The sequence below is a fragment of the Eleginops maclovinus genome, chromosome 10, assembly GCF_036324505.1.
Source record: "Eleginops maclovinus isolate JMC-PN-2008 ecotype Puerto Natales chromosome 10, JC_Emac_rtc_rv5, whole genome shotgun sequence".
In the NCBI taxonomy this organism is placed as follows: Eukaryota; Metazoa; Chordata; class Actinopteri; order Perciformes; family Eleginopidae; genus Eleginops; species Eleginops maclovinus.
In genome coordinates, this window is record NC_086358.1 from 16,656,598 (window position 1) to 16,681,201 (window position 24,604).

Below are 24,604 nucleotides of genomic sequence, written 5' to 3' on the forward strand. Positions count from 1 at the left end.
CCGTCATGCAGAATGATCCTGTCTGTAAGCACTGAGAAGAGTTTTATATGGGGGGGGGGGAATAAATGTTTAACATGGGATTGGTCCAGTTTATTTTGTACAAGCCCAGAGACTTTGTACATTAGGTGGGTCTGTTATGGTGTGTGGATTTTAAAATATCAAAAAAGGAAGAAATGTACATCTGCAGATTCACAGCCGAGTATAGGAGTGGAAATAAATCATCTTAAAGCACATTTATGTAGAGACACAACATATTTTTATTTTATTTTATTTGCACACACACTGCATACAAATATATATAAAATAAAAGACTGAAGACATTATGGAACCTTATTCAAAGGACCACCCCTTAATTTGAGGAGGAACACATTATATCAAAAATCGGACTAGGCTTTGAACATTTGTAGAACAAAAACAATTTAATATAATGAGAAAGAAAAGTACACAAAATCTGTAGACAAATATCCAGTAAAAAAGTCCTCCTATACATTTTAGGGAAAACTAATAGTAGCAAAATTGGAAAGGGGGTCTTCACTTAGATAAAAGAAAAAGAAACAAAACATTTTTGAATAAGAAGCACACCAACAAAAAAACAATCAGTAGACAAATCACCAATACAAATTAAGAAAGGCATTATGAAAATGATTTCTAGAAAAAGAAAAGGAATATAATTACAGTTTAAAATGTATTGAACCTCATGAAGTACAGTCAAGCTGCTGGCCACTTTGAAGATGATCATCTGCCTACTGAAGGAATTCAGGAACTCGCCTACTGAACTGAAGAAGTTGCTTAATGAGGATTGTTGGAGAAAAAGCCAAGAACCTTTATTTAAAAGTGAAAACAAATGAACAGATAATGCGAAGCCCTGAGATTAATGATTTAGCCCTTGCAGAGTAACAGAATGAAGGACTGACTGCCTCTCTAATGTGTCTCTGGGGTTTTGGTTCAAGGAGACGGTGATTCGGTCAATAAGAAATCAGCCTTAAAGACCCCCCTAAGTGACGTAATGAAGGATGGGTTCAAGGATGAGATGTGGTGGAGGTCAGACTTGGAGCCTGCAGTGACAGCTGACACTGATCTATATCTGGAAACAGACAACTCAAAATTGACCACCACAAGGATCCCGATGAATAAAAACCATCCCCTGTTGTTGGAGGACTTAATTACAAAGAACGGAGAGCTAAAAACCTGATGTCCCATCACTGAGAGCCGTATGGAGGAGCTGAAGAGAGAAAATGAATGTCCGAACAAGAAGCGGTCCATTCTGCAGAGGTCAGCCCGAGGCCTCACCGAGGGAAATGAAGCAGGAATAATCAGCTCTTGAGCAACAAGTGTGAGTGAGAGTAAACTGGAGGAGCATATAAAGAGCAGGGGGAGCTTTACTGTGGGTGGACTGTTCCTTTAATCATTAACTAGAACCCCATATGCACCAATATATTCACTTCTCACTTAATTTCAGGAAAATAATTCCTTATAATCCTGACTTTATGGTGGATACGATTCGGAATTAAAGACTTATATATATCCAGTTTTCAGCGGGAAATCTCAAACATAATGATTTAATGGACTGACTTCCAATTAGCCACAAATGGCACTATACTATTAATTTATGCTTTTATTTTCATATTTTTGCAACTTGATTTTCTTGTTCTAATATTTCCTAAAGATAAAACATTTAAACACTAGAAAAACAGATTGATGGAATACAGAATCCCAAAAAATATTAACAATATTTAGAGTGCACCTAATGTATCTCCTCTGTTTAGAATTGTGATCTTTACAAAAACTAACTTAGTATTAACTTTGGCTGTAAAAGCATGCCTAATGAGGTATGTACTGTGCAAGACATTTTTATTGTACAACAATCTCTCATGACATGGAGTAAAGTGTATTTATAGTATGTAGGATTTAGATTCTACATTAACACTGTTTGCTGCCACCTTCCTGTGGCTCAACCTCTCTAAACTGCTGCTGACTGTACACACATTCCACCACTAGGTGTCAGTACACCACCTAAACACTTTACATTCTGCTTTAATCAGGTCTGTTTCTGACATAAAGGTCACGTGCCAAGTTAATTTGATATTTTTAAAAAACACTGCAAGATTATTTAAGAAAGAAATCATAAAAAAAGTAGTCGTATTAGATATTGAGTGATGGCAGTACATCCATACATTGCAGTGTGAGTGCGTGCGTGAGTGCACGTGCATGCGTGTGTGTGTGCGTGAGTGAGAGTGAGTGTGTGTGTTTGTGTTTGTGTGAGAGAGAGAAAGAGAGAGAAACCATCACAGGAGTCAGTTCGCTAGAAAACGCTCGTGAAGGATTCTTTATCCTGTATTCTAATTTGTATTGGAATAAAGTGAGCTTTGCAAGTGCCAGGTTCGTGAAGAGTTCCACGAGATTTACCGAAGACTGGAAACTTTTTAGTTGACTTCTCTTTTTTTTTCTACTCTCGATGATTTACCGTCCACTGTGCTGTGGCAGCCGGTGGAGCAGGTGAAGCGTTTCAGAGACCAACAGCCAATAACTCAGCGGTGAAGTCTTCACAAAGGTAGTTACAAATGTATAAACCAGACCCTAGTGTGTTGAATTTTGAAATAAGGCTAATTACATCGTTTAGAGTTGTAAGATTTTGATGTTTACAAAACCAGTTTTTCTATTCAGTGTAACATACTATAGGTTCATATTTCATATTGTTTTTACACGAGGTTAAAGTCAATGGTACTGTCCCTGTGAACAGCCTAAAGTGTGCTACTATTCATATTTTAAACGTACAAAAACGTCTTATTCATATCGATATGAGAACAGGTCTGCTGTAGGCTAAATAGTGACGGGCTTGTAGCACAGGTATTCATTATAACACGACTGTTAAAGGTGATATTTATTTTATTTATTTGTGTTAGTTCTCGATAAACATTACTCAAGCTGAGCTTAAAAAGAATATAAGATAGAAAATATTATAGACAAGGTAGACATATTGACAATGACAACAAACCCAAGTGAGTCATTCCTTCCAGGGCTGGACAGCACTTATAGAAAACCCTGGGTAAAGTTTTAGCTGTGAGCTCCCCCAACACCACATTTTATAGGACATTTAGGGCAAGCAAACAATGAAAGCAACATTTTGACACCAGAAATGACTTATAACATTACACTTAGAATATTTTTGTTCCAGTGGTTCACATTGGTAAATATCCCATGGTAAACTTTGGAACCTCGGGGGGTCTGTTGTCCCCAAAAGCATTTTGTTGATGTCTTTTGTTGTCATTCAACACATTTAAGCTGTTGATGGGAAAACATTCTCACCTGAAGTTCCATTTAGTAGCTGTTGATGAGCTTACATCACATCACATTATCAATGGGTGGAGTTTGCCTAGTGATCATGGAATTGTAGATTCTCATTGAATTTGGCTCAGAAGCTTTGATCAGCAATTTAACAAAGCCATGATAATTGGACAAATGCTTCCTGCTGATGACGCCCATGTGATAAGATTGAAAGTTCCGGAAATGCTATGGACCTTTTGGTGAGTTAGTTTTGTTTCAGAGATTATGAAAGATCTTGATATAGTAGAGATAAATACATGATGGATAACATAGTGGAGATTCATTGTTTTTTTTAAATGTTCTGTTTGGAGCTTGATAGAGTATTTAAGGAATCGGGGGTTTCCCTTTCTTTGATTTATCTCTGTACAAAGTTTGTATGGAAAGACAAAACAAAAAAAGTTCTACCAGCCGGGAGTCTTTGTCTCTTACTGGAATGAAAATGTGCCTTGTGTTCCTACTTTGAGTATTCAGAAATCGCACACATGCCACAAAACAGTTGGTCCTTGAGCTTTCCATGGTAACGAAGGTAAAAATATCATTGACGTGTTAATATAGTGTCATCACAGGCCTCGGTTACTCAGTTCATGAAAAGTGACTTGAATTCTGTGTGTGTGATTAGAAGTCACACCCTAAAGTTAAAACAAACATCATTTATTAGTCTACAAAAGAACTGCCAGACCTCTTAAAGCCACTTTGAATGACCAACCAAATCATTAAAAGGTTAAAACCTTGTTCCAGAAAGATCCTTTTTGTCATTGAGTCACAGAAATGAGGAAGACTGAACAACCGCCAATAGAAGTTAATCGATCTGGCTGAGAGACTGTCCTCAGTTCAGAGTAATTTAATCTGACGGGGGCAAAAAGAACCAGCCAGACACAGCAAAAAGCAAAAACAGGCACTCTGGAGATGTTCATCACAAAGCAGATACATTTTCACTCTGATTTTATGTGTTTAAAATAATCATAAAAAGTACCAATGATTTCAATTTGATATGAGTAGTGTTACTAAAGCTGCATCCATTGCTCTTAAGGTTTAATGAACTTTCACCTATTGATCCAGGTCCAATCGCAATGCACAGAAACAATATTTGTTCGCAGATCCATCTAATGATTAACGTCAAAGTAAGGGAAAAGTCCATAGTTGGACATTCAGCTTTCTGGTTATTTTTAGTTCTGAAAAACTGTCAAATCATTTATTATGACAGATGTTCTATTTACACATCCTGACAAAGCTTTGAATCACATGTGCTGAAGTGTGTAAACTAACTCACGTTGGTGTAATATTTGCTTAATTGGGTGTAGACAACAGTTTCCTAATCCAGTATTGGTGACGAATTTGAGTCCTTGTTAATACTCAACAATCCACATAAGACGTGTTTCAGGCTCTCCCTGTTTGTCCTTCTGAATAGGTGCTGGCAGGATCACAGAACAACCCATCCAAACTAAATTCTGGTCTTTACAAGTAGCCATGGCTGCCAACAACACCCCTAACGGTTGTGGCCCAAATGTGGACTCCCTCTATTACAACTTGTGTGACCTTAATGCTGTGTGGGGCATCGTACTGGAGGCCTTCGCGGCAGCTGGCATTGTCTTCTCCATTGTGCTTTTCATCGCGCTGCTGGCCACCATACCCTTTACGAAAGACAAGAACCGCAAGATCTCTGTGGGCCTCCACGCCTGGTTCCTGGTCTTCACGATGGGTCTCTTCTGCCTGACCTTCGCCTTCATTGTAGGAAAGGATTTTTCAACCTGCGCCTCCCGGAGGTTCCTCTTCGGGGTGTTGTTTGGCGGCTGCTTCGCCTGCCTCCTGATGCAGAGCGTTAGGCTGAACATCCTCGCCAGGCGGAACACTGGGCCCAGGGCTTGGGCCTTGTGTCTGGGGGCAGTGGCGTTGTGGCTGGTGGAGGTGGTCATCAACACAGAGTGGCTCATCATCACAGTAGTGCGCCACCCACAGGGGCCACTCAACGACACATTGGAAACCAGCAGAGCCACGGCTATTCCTTGCAACATCGCCAACGAGGACTTCGTCATGGCGCTGATCTACGTGATGACCCTGATCCTGGCTGTGGTGGTGGCAAGCCTGGCCATCATGGCGGGTAAACACAATCAGTGGAAGAAAGACGGCGCCTTTATCATTCTAACCAGCCTGATCTCCGTGGGGATTTGGGTGGCTTGGATCGTCATGTACATCTACGGGAATGAGAGGAGAGGGGGGCCCACATGGGATGACCCCACCTTGGCCATTGCCTTGGTGGCAAATGGATGGGCCTTCGTCATCCTGTACTCCATCCCTGACATATGCAGTTTGGCCAGTCATGATGACAGCCAGCAAACCTTCGGAGACGATCTGTACCCCAACAGAGGAGTCGGCTACGAGACCATTCTGAAGGAGCAGGGCTCCCAGAACATGTTCATGGAAAATAAAGCTTTCTCTATGGACGAGCCCAACCAAGGTGTGTACCCTGCTGATGTTTCAATTCTGAGGATCAAATGCTGTTTATTTCATCTTTCAGATATTTTTATAGGCTTTACACGAGACTTTGAAATGTTTTTGTCCATTTCCTATTTAAACTTTAGCTAGTTAGGGTTATCGGTTTTTGTTGATATATCATTACAATACTTACAAAACTCAATACACACTTATAAGTAGCAGAAATTTGACTGCACTATTAAACTCTTCTACAGAATCATGATTTTATTAACTGTACTTCTAAAAAGACATTTCTGAATGCTTGAAATTAAATCCATAATTTAAAATGAATTCTAGATCTGGACACACCAACTTATAGAAATATTGCGTCCTGTTTTTCTTTTTCTTTCTTGTTATAGCATCACTATTGCCTCACCAAAGCTCAACTTTAGAAATTTTAGGGTTAAAAGCACCCAGACATAAACTTTGCATGTGACATATTAGTCACACAGCTACCTCCCTAACTAAATAGCAATCATACCGATAACTCAATAAAATGTTTGCTGGGCAAACGACTAAGAACATGGATTTAGTTTCTGTCCTTTGACTGAATGACCTCAAACGTTTTAGCCCCTTAAAAACATCAGGAACCATTTTCCCTCAAAAAGGTTGTTTTGCATCTACGTGATGACCCCACACAATTTGATATCCTGAGCCGAGCAGGATGATGTTGCAGTAAAAAACGCCACAAAGATCAGAACATAAGTCTGCAGCTCTTAGGCAGAGAGCGCTGATCATCAGGGCTGGTTGTGGAGTCACTGGATTATCATAGAGGATGAGGTAGATGGTGTAAAGTGGCTGCTAATGTCACTAGCTTGTGTCACTGTGGTCTAGAGGTGGAAAGCCACTAGGAAAACGAATTGTTGCCATGTCATCTTGTGAGATCAACACAGAAGAAGAGCGATTTTTCGAGTTAAAAAAGGCCCTATGTATTTTCGGCAAGGTATATATTTAACAACCTAATCTGTATTGTTTATTTTACCAATCATCAAGCTGACGTAGTGTATTGCCATTTATGTAAGGTAAGTGTAAGGGACTTTTTCTAACTATAATTTCAGGGGGAAAATCTCACTTTTACTATATCACATATCTTAATCACTTATAGCATTTGGAGTTGATTTAAAGATTCAGATTTTATGCTTAACATGAGTCAAAAAAATCTTCTAAGCTTCAATTTGCCACCTTTTTAGAACTGTTACAAACTGTATTTTTGACATATCATCTAAAGAGTTTTTTCCATAAAAGTACAATTTTGTTTTTGTTTATATTTTCTTTCCCTATTTCTCCTCTCAGCTTTGCTATACTCCCTCACTTAATCCGGAAGCAAACCATCTTTTTACACCTTATTGGATCCAAAGATTATTTTTCACATATTGATGAAGTCTAAATGTTGTTTGCACAGCTGTTGTGTGATAAGAAAATGCTTTACAAAGCAGCATCATTCGACTTCATCCTCTCCCTTATTATAGATAACTTCCTTCTATGTATCATTAGCCATGATTTAAAAAATCTAAAATAGTCATCAGTAGCGGGAATGGAAAATGTGACCAACCATATGTACACATTGCATTCCCAGTCATGTATTCAGAGTGTCTGAATCATTCCTGTTAATGAGCGTCTAGTATCTAACTGCATCCCTAACCACTGTATCACACGCAAACACTCCCTCTGATTCCCACCAGAACCATCACGCCTTGTGTTTGTATAGCGTCCACGGCAACGGAGGTGTGGCACCAGTTTCATCCTGGGGAAAACATTTGATTTGAACAAAGTCATCTCTCACATCAATCTCTTTCCTAAGGATGCAAGCACAAAAGAGATTATGGACAGATGCATTATGGTCTGTTGATTAAGTGCTTTGTATCTTTAGGGGTTGTAATATAAAGAGATGTTTGCTAGGGAAAGATAGCATTTAAGAGGTCGAGAGATATCACTCAGAGGGCTTGATATGTGACAAGATTATAGCGTTTGTTGTCTCTTTGCATTACAGGGTCCAAGCCTGTGTCTCCGTACAGCGGCTACACAGGTCAGGTGCGTGGGTCAGTGTACCAGCCCACTGAGCTGGCCATTATCAGCAAAGGAGGTGGAATTGTAAGTACACACAACCTTGTGATTTGCTTACAGAGAAACTCATTTGAATGTGGCATAAATAGCGTTGAGGCTGTAGAGTAGCTTGTTAACTTAAACTGTATGTCCTATGTTAGGTAAGTATTAATGAAATGAAGAACATTTGAAAGGGGCACTTTCATAAACCGCAGAAGGGTCAATGTTAATGGAGTTCTGAACGTTTTCAGCTGAATGCCTAAAATAAGGCCTGTGGTAAACTCAAGCTTAAATAGTTTACATTTTGTAATACGACATGAAATACGTCAGTGAATACTACACTCATGAATGTCTAAGGTTTTATTTGTTTTAGAAATTGTGGCTGTGAACGACTAGATAGGACAACTAAACGCCATCATGCAGAATATTAGCCACCTTTAGCGACTGCGCAGCCATGCGACTGTAATGTTATTTGTTTATAGCCTCACTTGAGCTTTGAACTTCTTGAGATTGCATTTACGCTTCAAAAATCATTATAACAGTGTTAATAACTGGAGACTATCCTGCTGAACAAAACATGTGTTCCCATTGCTTTTTGGCAAGGGAGCCCTTGCCATATTAACTTCTGTATCATCCTACAAAAATGTCATCACTACAGCATTTTACTTACTTACTTTATAGGTTCACAAAACATATTTGACAGGTAGTGGAAAAAAGGTTAAGGATTATATTTAACAAGTACAAATGTCAATTAAAGATGTGTTGTTAAAGTTGTGCTCATAACCAGAGGAATGTTTTAAATGTATACTTTTTCTCCAAATTTCACTCACTGGTCACCCATAAAACCTTGTGCTTCACCTAATGGTGAGCCATTCTTCGATGATTTTGTGTACGCCGATCAATGTAGTAGTAAGACACTACAGCATTAAAGCAATAGTGATTAGAGAACAAACAAAACAACGTTTTCTCTTACAAAAATGCAAGGAAGCAATATTCAGGCAGGCAAACAGAGTACAAGAGCGCTAGGCTTACTCCAAATCCAGGAAACAGAGGATAAGGTACAAAAAAACACAGGATGCTGGTACAGACAGGCTCAGATAGAAATGCTGTGATGCTGAGGGGTTCGGCACAAAGACAATCTAGCAGCATACTGGTAAATATACTAGGGAGCTGATTAGGGAATGGGGAGCAGGCGAGTGGGGAGATGAGCAGGTGATGGGAATCTGCTGAGAGTAGGGCAGGCAAAGGGGGAGCGGCCAGGTCCGAAATGTCAGCAGAGTGAAAACATTAACAAGCAAAACTGAAACGGAATAATATAAGTATAAACAAGTTAAGTCAAAACCATGAGGTAAATAGTGACAGACAGTAAACAACTTTCAGGTGCTTCATATCACAGATCAACAAGCTGCTTTACCTAACTGTGCTCTGAGGAGTGGTTTACAATGGGTTACCAATTGTCAAAATCATGTGTTTGCACACCACGCAGAAATGTAGTTTGAGAAAATAAAGTTTTGAGGGTTTTATTATAAACCATATGCTATACCATGTGGTATGTACTTTGCTTGAAGGAACAGTTTGACAGGCTTAATAACAGTAAGTTGGGATAGGCAATGCATTATCCAGCACAACATAGACAAGAACAGGAAGGAGAGGTATTATAAAATGATTTGAAGTTGAAGTTGAGGTTGGAGATACTTGTACACAGTGAGTATATTATCTACAGAAGATGGCTGTCAGCACGACCCCATTTTGGAGAAACACGCAGGAATACCAACACCGAAGCTAAGCAACAGTATTGTGGACGGGGTCAGCAGCAATATGCATTTTGGACAGTTAAAACTTAAATCAATATCATAGCAAAACACTATAGAACCTTTGGCTTTACCTTGTTGTCAGATAACCCTTTCCAGTGAGGAACTGAAGCGGTTGTCTTTGCTCTATTCAAGCCAACTCTTTGAATAAAATAGAACAGTAATGGATAACAGTTATCTTTGCAGAACATGGAAGTCGGGGGTGTTACGCTGGCTCAATCAATAGTATTGTTTGTGTTTTTGTATGACTTTGGATTTACCAAAGTAACCAAACAATCTAACTTATTGAGGCAGTGGTAGAATGGCATCGCCTTTGTTCTGCATGGTTAAATGATCCCTTATATTCAATGGACCCCGGTGGCAATGGTGAGAGTAATGATGGATGAAACATCTTTATACTGTCAGCTCGGTAAAAACAGTACACATTTTATAAATATAGCACGTCATAATTTGTGTTGCTTATGCCTGAAAGCTATGAATCGCTTTGCTTCTGTGCCGGTACTCCTGTCTGCTTCTCTCAACTGGAGTAATACACCTCAGTAACTGGCTCAGTACACCTTTTTTTGTGGAGGTCTTTCCAAAAAGCAGCTTCCTTCCCTTCCTCATTCCTCAATGTTTCTGTCATGGCCCTTGTTGTGCAGCACCCTCCGGACGTGTCCTATGACATGATCATCCCCAGAGCTTCAGCCAGCTCTGCAGCCAACAGTGGGAGCAGCACCCCCTCGACCCGTGCTGAGAGCGGGAGCACTGCACACACAAACGGAAATAGCGTACGTCGTGCCCTGAACCCCCTACGCCTCTCTTAGTTTCTCCTTATCAACTCGCTCACCTCCAGATGCTTTCTGTTCCCCTGCGTCTGTGCATGTCCACTTCTCAGTATCCATAGCAACTTCTCCTACAAGTTCACTATGAATCACCTCTTTGTCTGCGGTTTCTTTTCTCTTACCTTGTGGAGCTCACTCTCTTAAGCCCTCTTTTCTTTTACCTCATCTGCTCAATATGCTACTTGGACTACATGTACTTTTCTATCTGTTTCCTGACTGCAATGCAAGACACATGTTGGTTAAAAGTCACATTTGATTTGACATGTTTTGCACTTACTGGTCATATTGCAATGTTTGTGTCTCTGTACATACTATTTTACTATTTACTATTTTTTTTACGGTCTGTTTATTTATATTTAAAGCTGAAAAGCTACATTTTGAGTTTTAAACCCTCAACATAATACTTTAAGGTGGCTCTGAGGTAGTATCTTATTTCCAGAGGACAGCTGTAGTAAATTTTAAGCAGATTCCAATGTCCCAGATTTATACTTTTTAGATATATTTGAATAGATAACTCAGAATTATTACAGCTGATGTTATGTTTTAAGCTATCCACACACGGAGGACCGACATATTTAGCCAAATCTTTCTTAAAGAATTAATCAAACATAACAATGAACATGGATACTTTTTTCCCCACCAAACTCACCATTCCATGTATAAAAAACAATAAAGCTTTACTATATATATCTGTATATGAAAAAATATATGTATTATTTTCACTTTTTTACATCATTAAAATGGAAGAATACGGTGATTTTGGTATAGATCAGAAATTAGATTTATATCTACTCAAACAAAAAACGACTAAAATATGATGTTACCGTTGCCAAAGGAATTTCAAAATAAAAGTGTTTCTAAAAAGAATGTTGATGTTTTCTCTTTGAATCAACGATAATGGATCACTGATCTTTGAATTAATATGTTCATTCAGACCAATAGATCGTTTCACAGCTAGTGTTGATACAAAGGGAAACTACATTTTTTGCTAAATTAGTAATAATTATAAATGTGCAACATCAATACAGGACACTTTGATATCAGACCCTTTGTATCCACTGTGACTTGTTTGACTCCAAGCTGCTGTACTCAAGCTTTTCAGAGCCAACTAAATAATACTGTACACTGGTTTTCAGTGGCCTTGTCATTTGAATCTCATAATGCTGCTGTTTGATTAACAACCGTTTCTCCTTCCTTCGGCAGGGAAATGGTCTGCAGAGGACGTCCCAGTGGTGAACACTCCCAATAACCCTTGAGAATAACTTGAGTTCATGTCTTTTAATTTGTACCTGTTGGCTGTATTTATGCCATTCTCCATGGTTCCCTAAGCTGGTTCTAAGCGGAACCCTCAGCCCAAACATGTGGCAAAAACGCTGCCTCATCCCCACTGATGGAAAACAGCTTATATTGACAGTTTTTTTCCCATGAGCCACGGTGTCAGAAGTATAGAGCTTCATTTGAAAGTCAAAGCGAGGGGATGAAGCAAAACAAAGACTTTTTGCAATCGTCGCCTTTCACTGGGACTGGACTGTAAGCTCTCTGCTGGAGCCAATCACACAGATAAAGAGTGACGGGGCTGACGATGCTAATATGATATCCACACACACACACACACACACACACACACACACACACACACACACACACACACACACACACACACACACACACACACACACACACACACACACACACACACACACACACACACACACACACACACACACACGCACACACACACACACACACACTTTAGGAATGTCACTGTAGCAGCACCAGTAAAACCATCTTCACTCATATTTAACATATTCTGCACATGTGAGTTGACTTATAGGATCCAATATCTTTTTTTGAGCCTCTATTTGTGAATATTGTTAATAAGGACACATAAAATTGAGCTTCTGGTGTTGGATTAATGCAAATATGTTATTAGTATGTCAATGATACTACACTGCATGAAAGCATTGTATGAATATGTGTATTTAATACTATTTATAGCACCGCTGTGTGCTATCTAATTATTATAGCTCACTTTAATAATCAAACAATCATGTCAATAGAGAGCCATAAACACGCCTGGGATTAGCTTGTTTCACCTGCTTATTATGCTTAACGTATTTTCATAAAAACATGATATTTTTATCTCCATAAATAAATCTATCTAATACATTACAGTACATACAGTTTGAGGACCTTCTCACAGAGATAGTGGGTTAGCCTTTAATAAACATATAGGTAGTTCTTAGCTACAGAAGTATAAAAGCTCCATGGGATTTGTAGTTCTTGAATGTTATATATCCAAAAGCTTTATCCATACTCATTTCCTGCTCACTATATGTAATCCACAGAATGGTGAGATTTGTTATACCCATATGGGACTCAAGTGGTCCTACAATGCATCATAAGGAGTAGTGTACAATCTATGGTCCCTAACTTAAAGCTAACTAGCTTAATGCAAGAGCTGCAATGATAAGTCTTGAAATGAGTAAATTCACAAAATAATTGCCAAATGTTTTGAAAAGGAATTAACCTTTAAAGTAATTATTTATGCAAAATTGTAGAAAATGCTGTTTTCAGCCTCTCAAATATGGAGATTTGCTGCTTTTTTATTTTTGGACTGATAAAACAAGACATTACCTTGGAATTTAGTCTTTACAATCTCGGAGCGATGGCTTCTCTGTGCTGACTTTTTTATGGTTCCTTCACACTTTGTAAGAAGACACAATTGTTGTTGATGGGAATGATATCACACAGGTGACGGACCTTCAGATTTTTAATTATTGTAATTGATCCTAATGTTGTGTTTTTCTACCAAAGCCACCATGTGAAATCTCTTCAATATACATCAAATAAAATGTCACATGTCAAGTTATGAAAAGTCTGTTTTCTCATCAAAATGTGTATCAGGAGATGAATAGGGCAGTCAGAGAGTGACTAAGATTTACTTTTATATTGCTATACTACGGATAATACTAGTTTGTCACGTGTAATGGAGCAAGGTAAAGCCAAGCATAGGAGAAAGGACTGTATAACAGAAATTATCTTCAGCTGTGGCTTGGTCCAGCCAAGGCAAGGAAAATACAAAAGAACTTCCTGAACACGACAAACGAGAACCCAACAAAGACTAAACACAAAAGCAAGACTGAAACACGAGTAGAACTAATGAGGGGATGAAGTGCAGGTGTGCAGAAGGGCAGGTTAATTGCAGGGCTAATGAGGAACAGGTGGAACCAATAATGCAATCAAAAGAGGTGGGGAAATACACAGAGACAGGAAGTAAAGTCAGGCATGATATAGGGGAAGAACACTTCTCATAATAAAACAGGAAACAGATTCCAAACTGGGATCATTATATAGTTAGCATTTGATGAGGATGTTAAGGATTAAACATCCCCTAAAGAAGTGCAAAAAAGGATAAACATGCAAAAAGTCCTGCTGCAGACAAACGTTTGATACCCTCTCTTACATGTATTTTGCTTGGAATTGTTGTATTTATCTATTTGAATACCTTCCACCCTTTGTTATTTAATCCACGTGTATCATGTCTGGCGGAGGTTGGGTGTTGGGAGAGGATTAACAGCAGCCAAACAAATTCAATGAGGTTCATCAACTGGTGCAAACACATTTATTGATCCAACCTCATTGACATCCGAAGGCTGAGTTCATCAAAGTCATCAGAGGAGGCAGGAATAATTGATTATGGTTCCAGTTATCTGTTTCCCACAATGTCAAACTGTCTTCAGCTAGAGAGAAAGACACTGCAGCATGCTTTATTTTAACCTCTTACATCCCCTAACTCCAACACTGAAGGGGAAGACCACAGCGTCACATATCAAGAATATACTGTATTGTTTCTTGTCATCAAACTGCCTCTCAGAGTGTCTGTTTTATAAGGTTGGAGTACACTGTATAAGCTTTTAAAATGTCAGAAGCCAGCTCCCCAAGTCCCATTACTGAGAGGCTCTTAAAGGTGGACCATTACCCGCAGCATTGTATATCCAACTGATGTCTCATGTACAAAATGTGCAAGGGATATTTCCACAAATAGTTATAAAATGTTAAAAACATTACAATTTTACTAGTGATAAACTTCTGGACAGAACAATCTTGACTGAAACGATGTGAACATTATCAAGCGCTTAAAGGTGAACGTTTTGAAAAAGGTCTTGGTACACTTGGTTAGGAGGTAGTTAGCTTAGCAGAAAGACAGCTAGCATGGTTCAGGATAAGTAAAAGCGCAAAGATCCTTCTTCCAGAGGGGGCTGACATGCATAATGGTGTTTGCTGTAAACTGAGAAGTACAATTACAATGTGGAGAAACAGAGTAGCAATATTAAGGAAATACAATTTTAAGAATCATATAGCTTGTTATAAAGTGTAAATATGTTGACAATGAGGGCACATTTTTAAACATTCAGAAACCTCCAAGAGCTGTTAGGTTGACATCATATCATAATAATAACTATGAATGCTTCTTTCTCATCAGACTGACTTTTGTTGTGTTTATTACTCAAATGTATCAGAATGACCTGCAGTTTTACAACATTACATTACATTCATGCTAACAGTTGACAATTGAATACTACCAAAATGTATGTTGAGAATAAAAAAGACAGTAGAAAGAAAACTAAACATGATTGTACATCATAAAGAAATAGATCATTAGGACTCTTATCTATACACACATGCACCCCTGCATTTATACTCCTACATGCATAAAAACATGTGTACGAATGCAACCATAGGGCTTTGGCTCAGGAGGTTGATGGTGGTCTTCCAATTTGCACTCTGTGGTTTGAGTCCCATCAACTTTTTGACTGCTGTCAAAAAGTTGATGCATCCTTGGGAAAGATATTTAATTCAAAATTGCTCCCGATGGCAAGGCCAACAGTGTGAGAGGTGTGTGAATGTTAGTTCCCTTGAGCAGGTGGCATGCCTCTGTGAACGTGTGAAGATGCTGACTTTTATATGTACAAACGCTTTGAGGGTCACAAAGACTGGAAATATAAATGCAGTCCATTAATCACAAACACACTCACAGGGGAAATAAACACAAACAGAAAAAAAAGTTATCCATATTTTTGTTACATTCATGATCGGCTGCTACGAGGCCTTTTGTCTCTTTTGTCATGCATCCCTCTGAAACACTCACACACACAGACTCAGATCTGGCCTCCACTTCCCCTGCTCATATTTCATGTGTCTTTATTGACCTGGCTCTGCTGCTTGCTGCTGTGGTCATGAGGTTGTTCTGTGATTTATAAGCGCTCCAACTGCTGTGGCCTGATAACCTCCAACTCTCCTGAGGAGGTGCACCGAGGTCACATCCAGATCTATTTTAGGCTCTGCAGGCCCTGCTATCACATGTGTTTTATCAGTGATTCTGTATTTAACATGATGGCTGTAGCAGAACAAAACCACTGCTGAGGGCCAGATAAGACATTTGAAAAGATAAATGGAAAATGCATCAACATATGCTTTGTCTTTTTCACCTTCTATGTCCAGCTACTACTGTGATAATGTCATGTTACTAAAGCTCCAACCTCTATATATTACAGAGGATACCAGGAGCAGGAGTAATAGATCAGGTTTGCAAGGGGAAAAGAAGACATGCAGCTCTTTATTTTAGGCCTCATCATTATACTCCTCGCTTCAATCGTAGCCAAGTGCTCATGACTGTTTGATGGAGTTGCAGAAAATGCATGATGACTGTCTCCTTATAGTGCCTAAAACATGGTACATAGTGCCTGTCGCAGCAGTCCTGAGTCGTGGATCCTGAGTAGGGGCTGTGCCTGTCGCTGCGGTCCTGCCTGATGTTCACCTTACTACTTCTTTGATGGGACTCCGTAGGACGAATAAAGGGATTCTGATTCTGATTCTGATGGCTCCCTCAGGAGTTGTTGACATCCAGCTCGATTGATCTTCTTCTGATTTATAGACACATGCATTCTCCAGCATTTGGACTACCTATGTTGTAAATGTATTACCTTTTTAGTTTACACACAACATCTACTTCACGTCTGTCCGTCCTGGGAGAGGGATCCCTCCTCTGTTGCTCTCGCCGAGGTTTCTTCCATTCTCCCCTGTTAACTGTGAGGGTTTCTTTGGAAGTTTTGCTTTGTTCGATGTGAGTGGCAAAGGACAGAGGTGTCGTGTTTGTATTCCGTACAAACTGAGACAAATGTTTGTTTAGCAAGCATAAATGGTTTTTTTTCTATGGTTAATCCTTTTGTGTTAAGACTATTGCAATCAGTTCATAAAACTTTTTAAAAAACTCCATCACTTAAAAACACACAAATGCCATCATTTGCAACTTGGCCTTTATTGGCACACAGTCGACTAAAGAAGATCGTAAAAATGTTACCCCTAAGTACTGAATTCAGAATTATTTTTTTAACAATTGTGTTCATATTGTGAGATATCAAAAGATTCACACTTCAAACCAAACCATTCAGAAACCTGTGACATCTCTGTCCCTGTATGAGCCTATCCCAGCAGGCAGAAGAAGCTGTGGGAGGCTGAGGCTGAGTGTCCAGGGGGAACAGCAGCTCCAGCAGAGTCTCACTGAGCGCTAATTGCTGCTGGAAGCCAGCGCCTGCATCCTGCTGATAGTGCATGTATCCCAGGCAGCCAGCGCTTTGTCCAATTAGTCAGTGACACGCACACAAACACAGAGTGCAGTCGTGCTCGGGAATATACTGCAGAGAGCCGTCTGAAGAAAATGACCAGAGAAAAAGCATTTGATAATGGCACTCAGGTTCTCTCCACATAGAGGGCATAATGTAAAAACCCAGAGGCTGCTTACTGAGTGAAAGCCAGTGTCATGTGGTGAGACAAAACAGTCCCCACACAGAGCAATGCAAAAGCAAGTAACATAACGTCATATATTTTGCCTATTTTTATATTGTTGCTCTGTGAAATGAAAATATTCCATTGCCTGTCCTGCATTCAAGATTTGCTTTAGTAAAAGAACACAGGTTTTATGATTAAATGATGGTGAGAGCAGAAAACAAAGGTGCAAATTTGTTACAACAGCCCAAAACATTTCATAAGCATAAGACGATTTGTTTGATTTTAGGATGAAACTCTGCAAAAACAAAAGTAAAAACACTGTGTGAAGCTCAAAACACAACAGAAAGGGGACACTAAAAGGTGATGCACACAACTGACATGCACTGCTGGTCCCCTGATGCATGTAAGTCAAATACTTATTTAGCTACGTTAGCTCTGTTTTGGTCTCTAATAACCTTTGTTTGTATTGCTTTGACAAACAACATACAAAATATTCCATTACCTGTCATGCATCAAAAAATTAGTACAATTACAAAAGTATTAGAAGTCAAATCATTCAATTATGTTTATAGCTATTGTTAATATGTACGGTTCTTTAATGTGATCAGCATTTCAACGTTACAGCAACAATGCATCATATTTTCTGTGACTACATTTATCTCTTTGTTTACTCCCGGCAGGGCATTGACCCTGAACAACATAGTTGGCAGGCAGACCGGAGCCCTGAGCTCTGACACTTCACAGCCACATCTCTGTCCAAAACAACACCCACCAACTCCCATGCAAAACACCAGAGGCTCAACACACTGCGGCGCAACACATTGCAGCCATCGATGAGTTCACATCGGAAGCCAAAGCACACACTCACAGCACTTTATTGTTTAATGCTCTTTATTTGTTGTTTTTTTGTAATAATTACTTTTGCTACAGAAAAAAAAAGACAAATGACAACCTCCTTGACCCCAACATACTCAAAAATACAATAGAACATTTTTAATGAAATAAAACAAATTAAACATGAATCTTGACGTCTAATCATTTTTATTACAATTAGAATACTATTTATTATTATTATTATTATAACTATTATAAGACCCAACTAAAATCTGTTATTATTATTATTAGATATTTAGGTCAATAGGTCACAAAAAGGGGAAGGAATAAACAAAAACATACAAATTAAATTAGATTTTGTTTAGGTAATATCTTACAGTATATTTTGGGATTCTTTGTGTATTTTTGTTTTGTGTATGCTTTCCCACATAACATAAAACAGTATCTAGATTTCTAATCCTGTTATTTATTATAACAACTTTTCTGGTTCTTTTTGCCCATCCTATGATGCACGTTTTATGATTCTCAGAGAGTAAACCGACCTGTTGTTCATTAACAGCTTTACATCCTGCTGCTAACTTACAGAGCTGCTTCTCACTCACAGTGTAGGTGTTTAGTGAGTGAGGTGTTTATATCCAGGGCCGCTGATTGGCCAGTGCACCTTTACTTCTCATGGCAGGAACACGTTGTGCATTCAAGCCCCTTCATTTAGAGTCAATCAGCTAACGCAGACCTTCATGTGACCTCGCAAACTGAGGAATGATTTACCAGCAGCTTGACCTGGACTGTACTCAGAGTAAACACTGATGGAATTCACCAAATGGTTTGGCTAGAACATTCATTTTCATGCCATGCAAAATACATGTTCTTACAGGTTGGAGAGGTGCCATGGCCCACAGGTTGAAGCCACTGATGTACTCTGGAGTTTTACCTGGAACCCTTCTCTGCTCATTTGTACTTAATTGGACTCTTCCTCTGTTGACTCTCTCTTGTTTGCCTCGTTACTGACACATCCTCTGAGGGAGAAGCCTTTGCTGTGTTGTGGACGTCATTACAATGATAATTTTCTACTGTGTGAATCTAATCATGCTGTGTTAAACCTTCAAACACTAAAAGTTGTGTGGGGTTTGAAGTAGGAATACTCAGTTTATTATAAAAATAAATATATCAGCTTTAAATTCAAATGTACTGCCATTCCCCACTTCCCTCTGCGAGTGGTTTGGTTTGAAAAAAACAATAGTGCTCTAGGAGGAGATCCAGGTGATAAAGTGGGAGGGTGTTACCTTTGTTGGTTATTGTCTAATGTTGCACGACCCAAGAAAAAATTGTGACATCACAAAGTGGCCAACATCTGATCAGCTGATTTTCAGACAGGTTTTTATAGCGATGGTTCAGGACAAAGAGAGAGAGAATATTTTAATCCTGAAACTTTCCAAATCTCCTAACACAGAGGGGGGACACAAATGTATGCATAAAAGACATAAAGAAGTGGATTTTGCCTAATAGGTGACCTTTAAGGGAAACTCAAATGCCCGGCTCTGACCCAGTTCTCTCTATACATCCATGGACGTCATCCATAGGTTTGTGAAATTAGGTTTATAAAGCCTTGAGTTTGGCATTTTTGCCTTTGCAGTTTGTTTCTTTGTCACCAGAAATGACAGGTCATTGTGAAGCGAATGTCTAACTCTAAGATAACAAGTATTACAACTAAAATGTTACAACTTATGTTCATGGAATTAAACCTCAATGAAAAGGTTAAAGTTAAAAAATGGATAACAACACATTAGCGACCTGTCTAGTCTACAAGTAAGCTAGGCCCTAAAGCATATTACGTTTATCATCGATTTTACTCTAAATTGAACCATAATTTAGTAAATGACCATCATGCTGCATTGAACAAGACCTGAAACCAGCTATAGAGACAGTGAACTCTTCATGAAATGGTTATACGGTTTGTAAATCAAGAAGAATAGAAGTAGTTCTATTTTTTCATAGACTTCTATACAATCAGAGTTATTTCTGCAACCATATGCTGGCCATTTAAAAGTATGCATCAGTGTGACTACTGAGAACTGGAGTTTGCCTTTTAGTTAAAACATTTGATATTTCTGTGGTATGAATGGAATAGCAATTGGCAAGTTATTATTTTAAAAAAATGTTCATATCAGCAGTGCAACATTTACAAAATGCTTGCCATTAACAATGTTTACACATATACATCTGTTTTTCTGTTGATTACTAAATATATATATATATATATATATATATAATTATAACAGTAGGACACACAAAAACGCACAGGTGTTCCTAATAATGTTAACAACGGCTCTGTGATTACTGCGACAGGGAGCCAGCTGAAACAGAGGCAGTTAAATGGAGCCTTCATTTATGTGTTATCATCTACCCCTGTGTTTCTTCCAAAATGTCAAAACTATAGATATTTTTATTCCTAATTCAATATTTCAATCTGAGTCAGATTTTTTTTTTAATGGTTTTCTGAGTATTATCTATCTCCTGAGCCTGCATCCTGACAGAAACATAAACATGTTTCTGTTATTACTGGCAAGTTCCCATTTGAGGTGTGTCATTGACATGTCATTTTTGGTCAGTGGCGCGGCTGCCGTCCACTCCGGGTAAAGGAACAGTGTGGTCTTTGTGTGCTCGGGACAAGGCTGGTGCTGTGAGTCAGCCAGGAGGACCTTGAGGAAGGACACCTGAGCACCAAAACACCTCCCTGCTACCTTTTCACCGCAGGCTGGCTGTCACAGTGTGAGCTCATCCTACTACCAGATACCACAAATGGAAGAGAAGCATGGTTATCAGAGGCGCCATTGATGGTGAATTTCAGCATATAAAGTCAGCACAGTGAAACAGAAAAACCTTTTTGCTCCTTTTTCACAGTTTTGAGAGGAACTGGTTGCCCATTGACACAGCTGCAACTAGAAACACTGTTTTGAACTGTTTGCACCATTAGTGTATCAGATGTACATCAAAGAAAGCCAGATAACCCAAACTCTGCAACCTGAACCTTCCAAAAGTCAGAAAACATATACCTTTAAATGCTTTTGTCTCTTAAGCTGATGCTGTTAGGTTCAAATGCGCTACAACGGCCCAAAAACACTTCCATTTGGAGATACGCACTGCAGTTTCAAAACTGATGCAATTGAAAAAATAATAAAATGTGCTAAAACACATGCAAATGAAGAAACAAACATCTTCACTAACTTGACAACCAGTGGTGTAAAGTAGCTACGTACATTTACTTAAGTACTGTAATTTTGAGATACTTGTACTTTACTTGAATATTTTAATGTTATGCTACTTTGTACTTCTGATCCACTGCAATTCAGAGGTCACATTTATTAAATACCTGTAGTAACTTTACAGATCTGGATTAATGATGGTAAATATAATCAGCCCTTAAATCAGACTTTAGTTCACCTGCAGTAAATTCAGCAGCTACCCTGCAGTATACAAAGCCATTCAAACTAGCTGCAACTTTACCAGCTCTGAGAACACTTTAATGATCAATCATTATAAAACATATCAGAGATATTATTCTGAAATGGACCAATCAAACAATGACTACTTTTACTGTCGCTACTTTAAGTACATTTAGATGAGAATACTTTCTACTTTTACTGGAGGAACATTTTGAATGCAGAACTTTTACTTCAACAGAGTATTCCTACACTCTGTTACTATTACTTTTTACTCAAGTACACAATCTAAGTAGGCTACTTCTTCCACCTCTGTTGACAACACAGGATTTAAATTAAAAAAATTAAAAAGCTTGACGAAACATGCGCAGCGTTTACTAAAAGCTATCATTACAAAACTTTGCAAATAAAAAACGCTGCAAGAATCTCAAATCACAACGGAAACTGATTATCTTTTTTTTCGTGTTGCTATCCTGAGAACTTTTTTTTCCATATATACAGTGGGAACGTTTTGTAAAGCATTCAACAAGATGGAAATACTGCCAGGCCTTTTTTTATGCACACAAGGTTTCACCAGGATTATGAAACTAATCCCTCTCATGCAGAATGCCAGCAGCTAGAAAAAAGCAGTGTGTTGTTTATGTCAGACTGTTTTTGTTTTTACATACTATATCAAGTATCCCTTTAACATTTCTTCTTTATAAATTCCTCAAAGATTGTGCGGCTGTTTGTTGGCACAGATGATGTTACTTTCAAGAACAATCCAATTTGTTAGCGCAACTCTTTTGTACTTCCAACCGAACGTAGTCACCGACACAGAGGTGGGGGTGGAGCAGAGGGATAGCATGCTAAAAATGTGCACCATAAAAAGTACAGTAGAAGCTGATGGCAATTTTGGGTAATTTGGCATAAACCAATTCTATCTTGGAAAAACATACGTTGACAAGATGATTGTGCAGAAATCATCAACTGTGTGTAGACCGAGAATGAGTTCGATATTCACAAAGCCAAACATAACCCGTAATAGATCGCTACCGCTTAGAATCACACAAATGTTCCAGTACATACAAAATCACCACGCGGTACTGTTTTAAATTGCAATACAAACACATTTGGAATTTAGAAAAGGCACTGCTGAGATTCGAACTCAGGATCTCCTGTTTACTAGACAGGCGCTTTAACCAACTAAGCCACAGCACCGTGGCAGTGAACGTAGAAGTTTTCCATATATAAAGATAACTTCAACCTTATGGTGGCGCTCAAACCACGGTATCATAAAACTCAATAGCTGTCATTGTAGGCACTACAAATATCTATACCAAATTTGATAGCATTTCAAAATAGTTTACTGTGTTGCACTGAGCGTTTTTCAATGCGATATAACAGTTTCAACATTTAAAAGATGTTAAAACACGCAACAAAAAAAAAAGGCATCTTCACAAATAAAATCATCCTTTTTGCCAAGTTCTATAAAAAATAAAGTTTATATTTTGAACCTATCATTACAAGTCCTCTGGGAAATCCCTGAGAACTCATGGGAGTCCACAGGCTGTACTTTGGGAGACATCTGGGTCGTGTGAAAAGTTTTGACTGTATCAAAAAAACTTTCCCCCCTTAAGCTTATTTTCTTTAAGTATTAGTCATGTGTCAGACTAAATCTATCTTTCCTTCAATCTGCAAGCCTTCAGGAAACGGCTGCCGGAGGTAATGAAGGTGTTGAGAGAAACCTAATCCAGCAGCGAGGGCTGTGGGGGTGGGGGGTGGGTTGTGGGCTGTTTGTGAGGAAAGTCTGGTGGGGGTCTTGCAGAAAACGGACCCCTCAGCCTCCTTACTGCTCACATACCTGACATACTTAAGAGTTTCTGTGAGCTGACCTACACAATCTGAGACCAAGCCCTGCGAGATCATTAACCATGACCTGTATATCAAGTCACATTGCACATGAAGGGAAAGCCTTTTTCATACAATCTGATTTTTTTTTGTTGGCCTGTCATCGTGATCAATGATCAATCCTTGTACATATACTAAATGGAGACAGTATAATGTGTATAGTATTGTGTTTATGAAAAGTAATTGTGTTTTCATATTGAAGTTGTTGCTTTGCTTCTTATTTATAATAATGACTTATTATTCCCCAATGGTATATGCATTCAAAAAAATAGAAAGTAGGATTTTAAATAAATGTATTTGCCAACAGGTTTCCATGTCATTGTATTAGGCAGTTGAAAGCAATAATGTAAAGTTGAACTTGATATTTTTTTCAAATAGACTAATACAATGAGGTGGAAACCTTTAGACAAAACAAAATTAGTCAAAATTAGTCAAAAGTCAACTCTGTAGTATATCAAATGCTCTGTGTTATACATTAAATATAATTGTTGTGACTTAAAACTGCAGAGGTGTCTCTTAAAGTGACACAGCTAAATATATAATTTCTACAGGTTTTAGTGTTTTATTATACTCTTTATCTGTCAAATTGCGATCCCTTACAGTAGGAGAAAATATCTACTGTCAACCCAAATCAGAATAGTTAATTGTTTGCTAATTGATTCACTTTTTCACAATCTGTTCATATCTCTGCATTCTCACTATATCACTGTAAAAACTATACATCATCAGTTGGGTATCTTTCAATAGACTGAAACACCTGTACAACGCTATTGTATTCCCAGTATGATGTCACCCTACGAGTAGAGTAAATGCTATTATGTCCTTCTTACATACAGAGTAAAATATGAAACAGCAGGCACGCCTCATGATAACAAAAACCTCTGTGGAATGGAATTTATTATGATAGAGATAAAAACCATTATCATAACACTAATCCTGTATCCTTGCAGCTATTGAAACTAATGTCTTTGTTCAATCAGCTCTTTATTTACTCATGCTACCGTGCAGGGCTTGTTTGCGATTCATCAAGATAATATTAGCAGCCTTTTTATTGTGGTTGCTTTTATTTATTTGCATAAATGTCTGAGTTTCTATGAAGCGTAAATGTGACAGAGGCAGAAGCTCTCCTTGGGATAAAGTAACATTGTGGGCCTCTGGTGAGATAACATGCCCC

The 24,604-nt window shown here is 38.5% G+C and overlaps 1 protein-coding gene and 1 non-coding gene across 4 annotated transcripts; one reads left to right on the forward strand and one right to left on the reverse strand.

The window, feature by feature from the left end:
* The first annotated feature begins 2,235 nt into the window (after nt 1–2,235).
* gprc5c (G protein-coupled receptor, class C, group 5, member C) lies at nt 2,236–18,201 on the forward strand. 3 transcript variants are annotated; one of them, XM_063893974.1, is made up of 5 exons: nt 2,236–2,551; nt 4,733–5,779; nt 7,787–7,887; nt 10,292–10,420; nt 11,678–13,342. In XM_063893974.1, exons 2-5 carry the CDS (start codon nt 4,792–4,794, stop codon nt 11,708–11,710), a joined length of 1,251 nt encoding a protein of 416 aa, XP_063750044.1. In that variant the 5' UTR covers nt 2,236–2,551; nt 4,733–4,791; the 3' UTR covers nt 11,711–13,342. The 3 variants fall into 3 exon arrangements, with proteins under 3 accessions (XP_063750044.1, XP_063750045.1, XP_063750046.1); XM_063893975.1 differs by lacking the exons at nt 10,292–10,420; nt 11,678–13,342 and adding an exon at nt 17,947–18,201; XM_063893976.1 differs by lacking the exon at nt 10,292–10,420.
* Nucleotides 18,202–22,666: 4,465 nt separating this feature from the next.
* trnat-agu (transfer RNA threonine (anticodon AGU)) lies at nt 22,667–22,740 on the reverse strand. The gene has a single exon. It is a non-coding gene; the product is annotated as a tRNA-Thr (tRNA).
* Between the last annotated feature and the right edge of the window lie 1,864 nt (nt 22,741–24,604).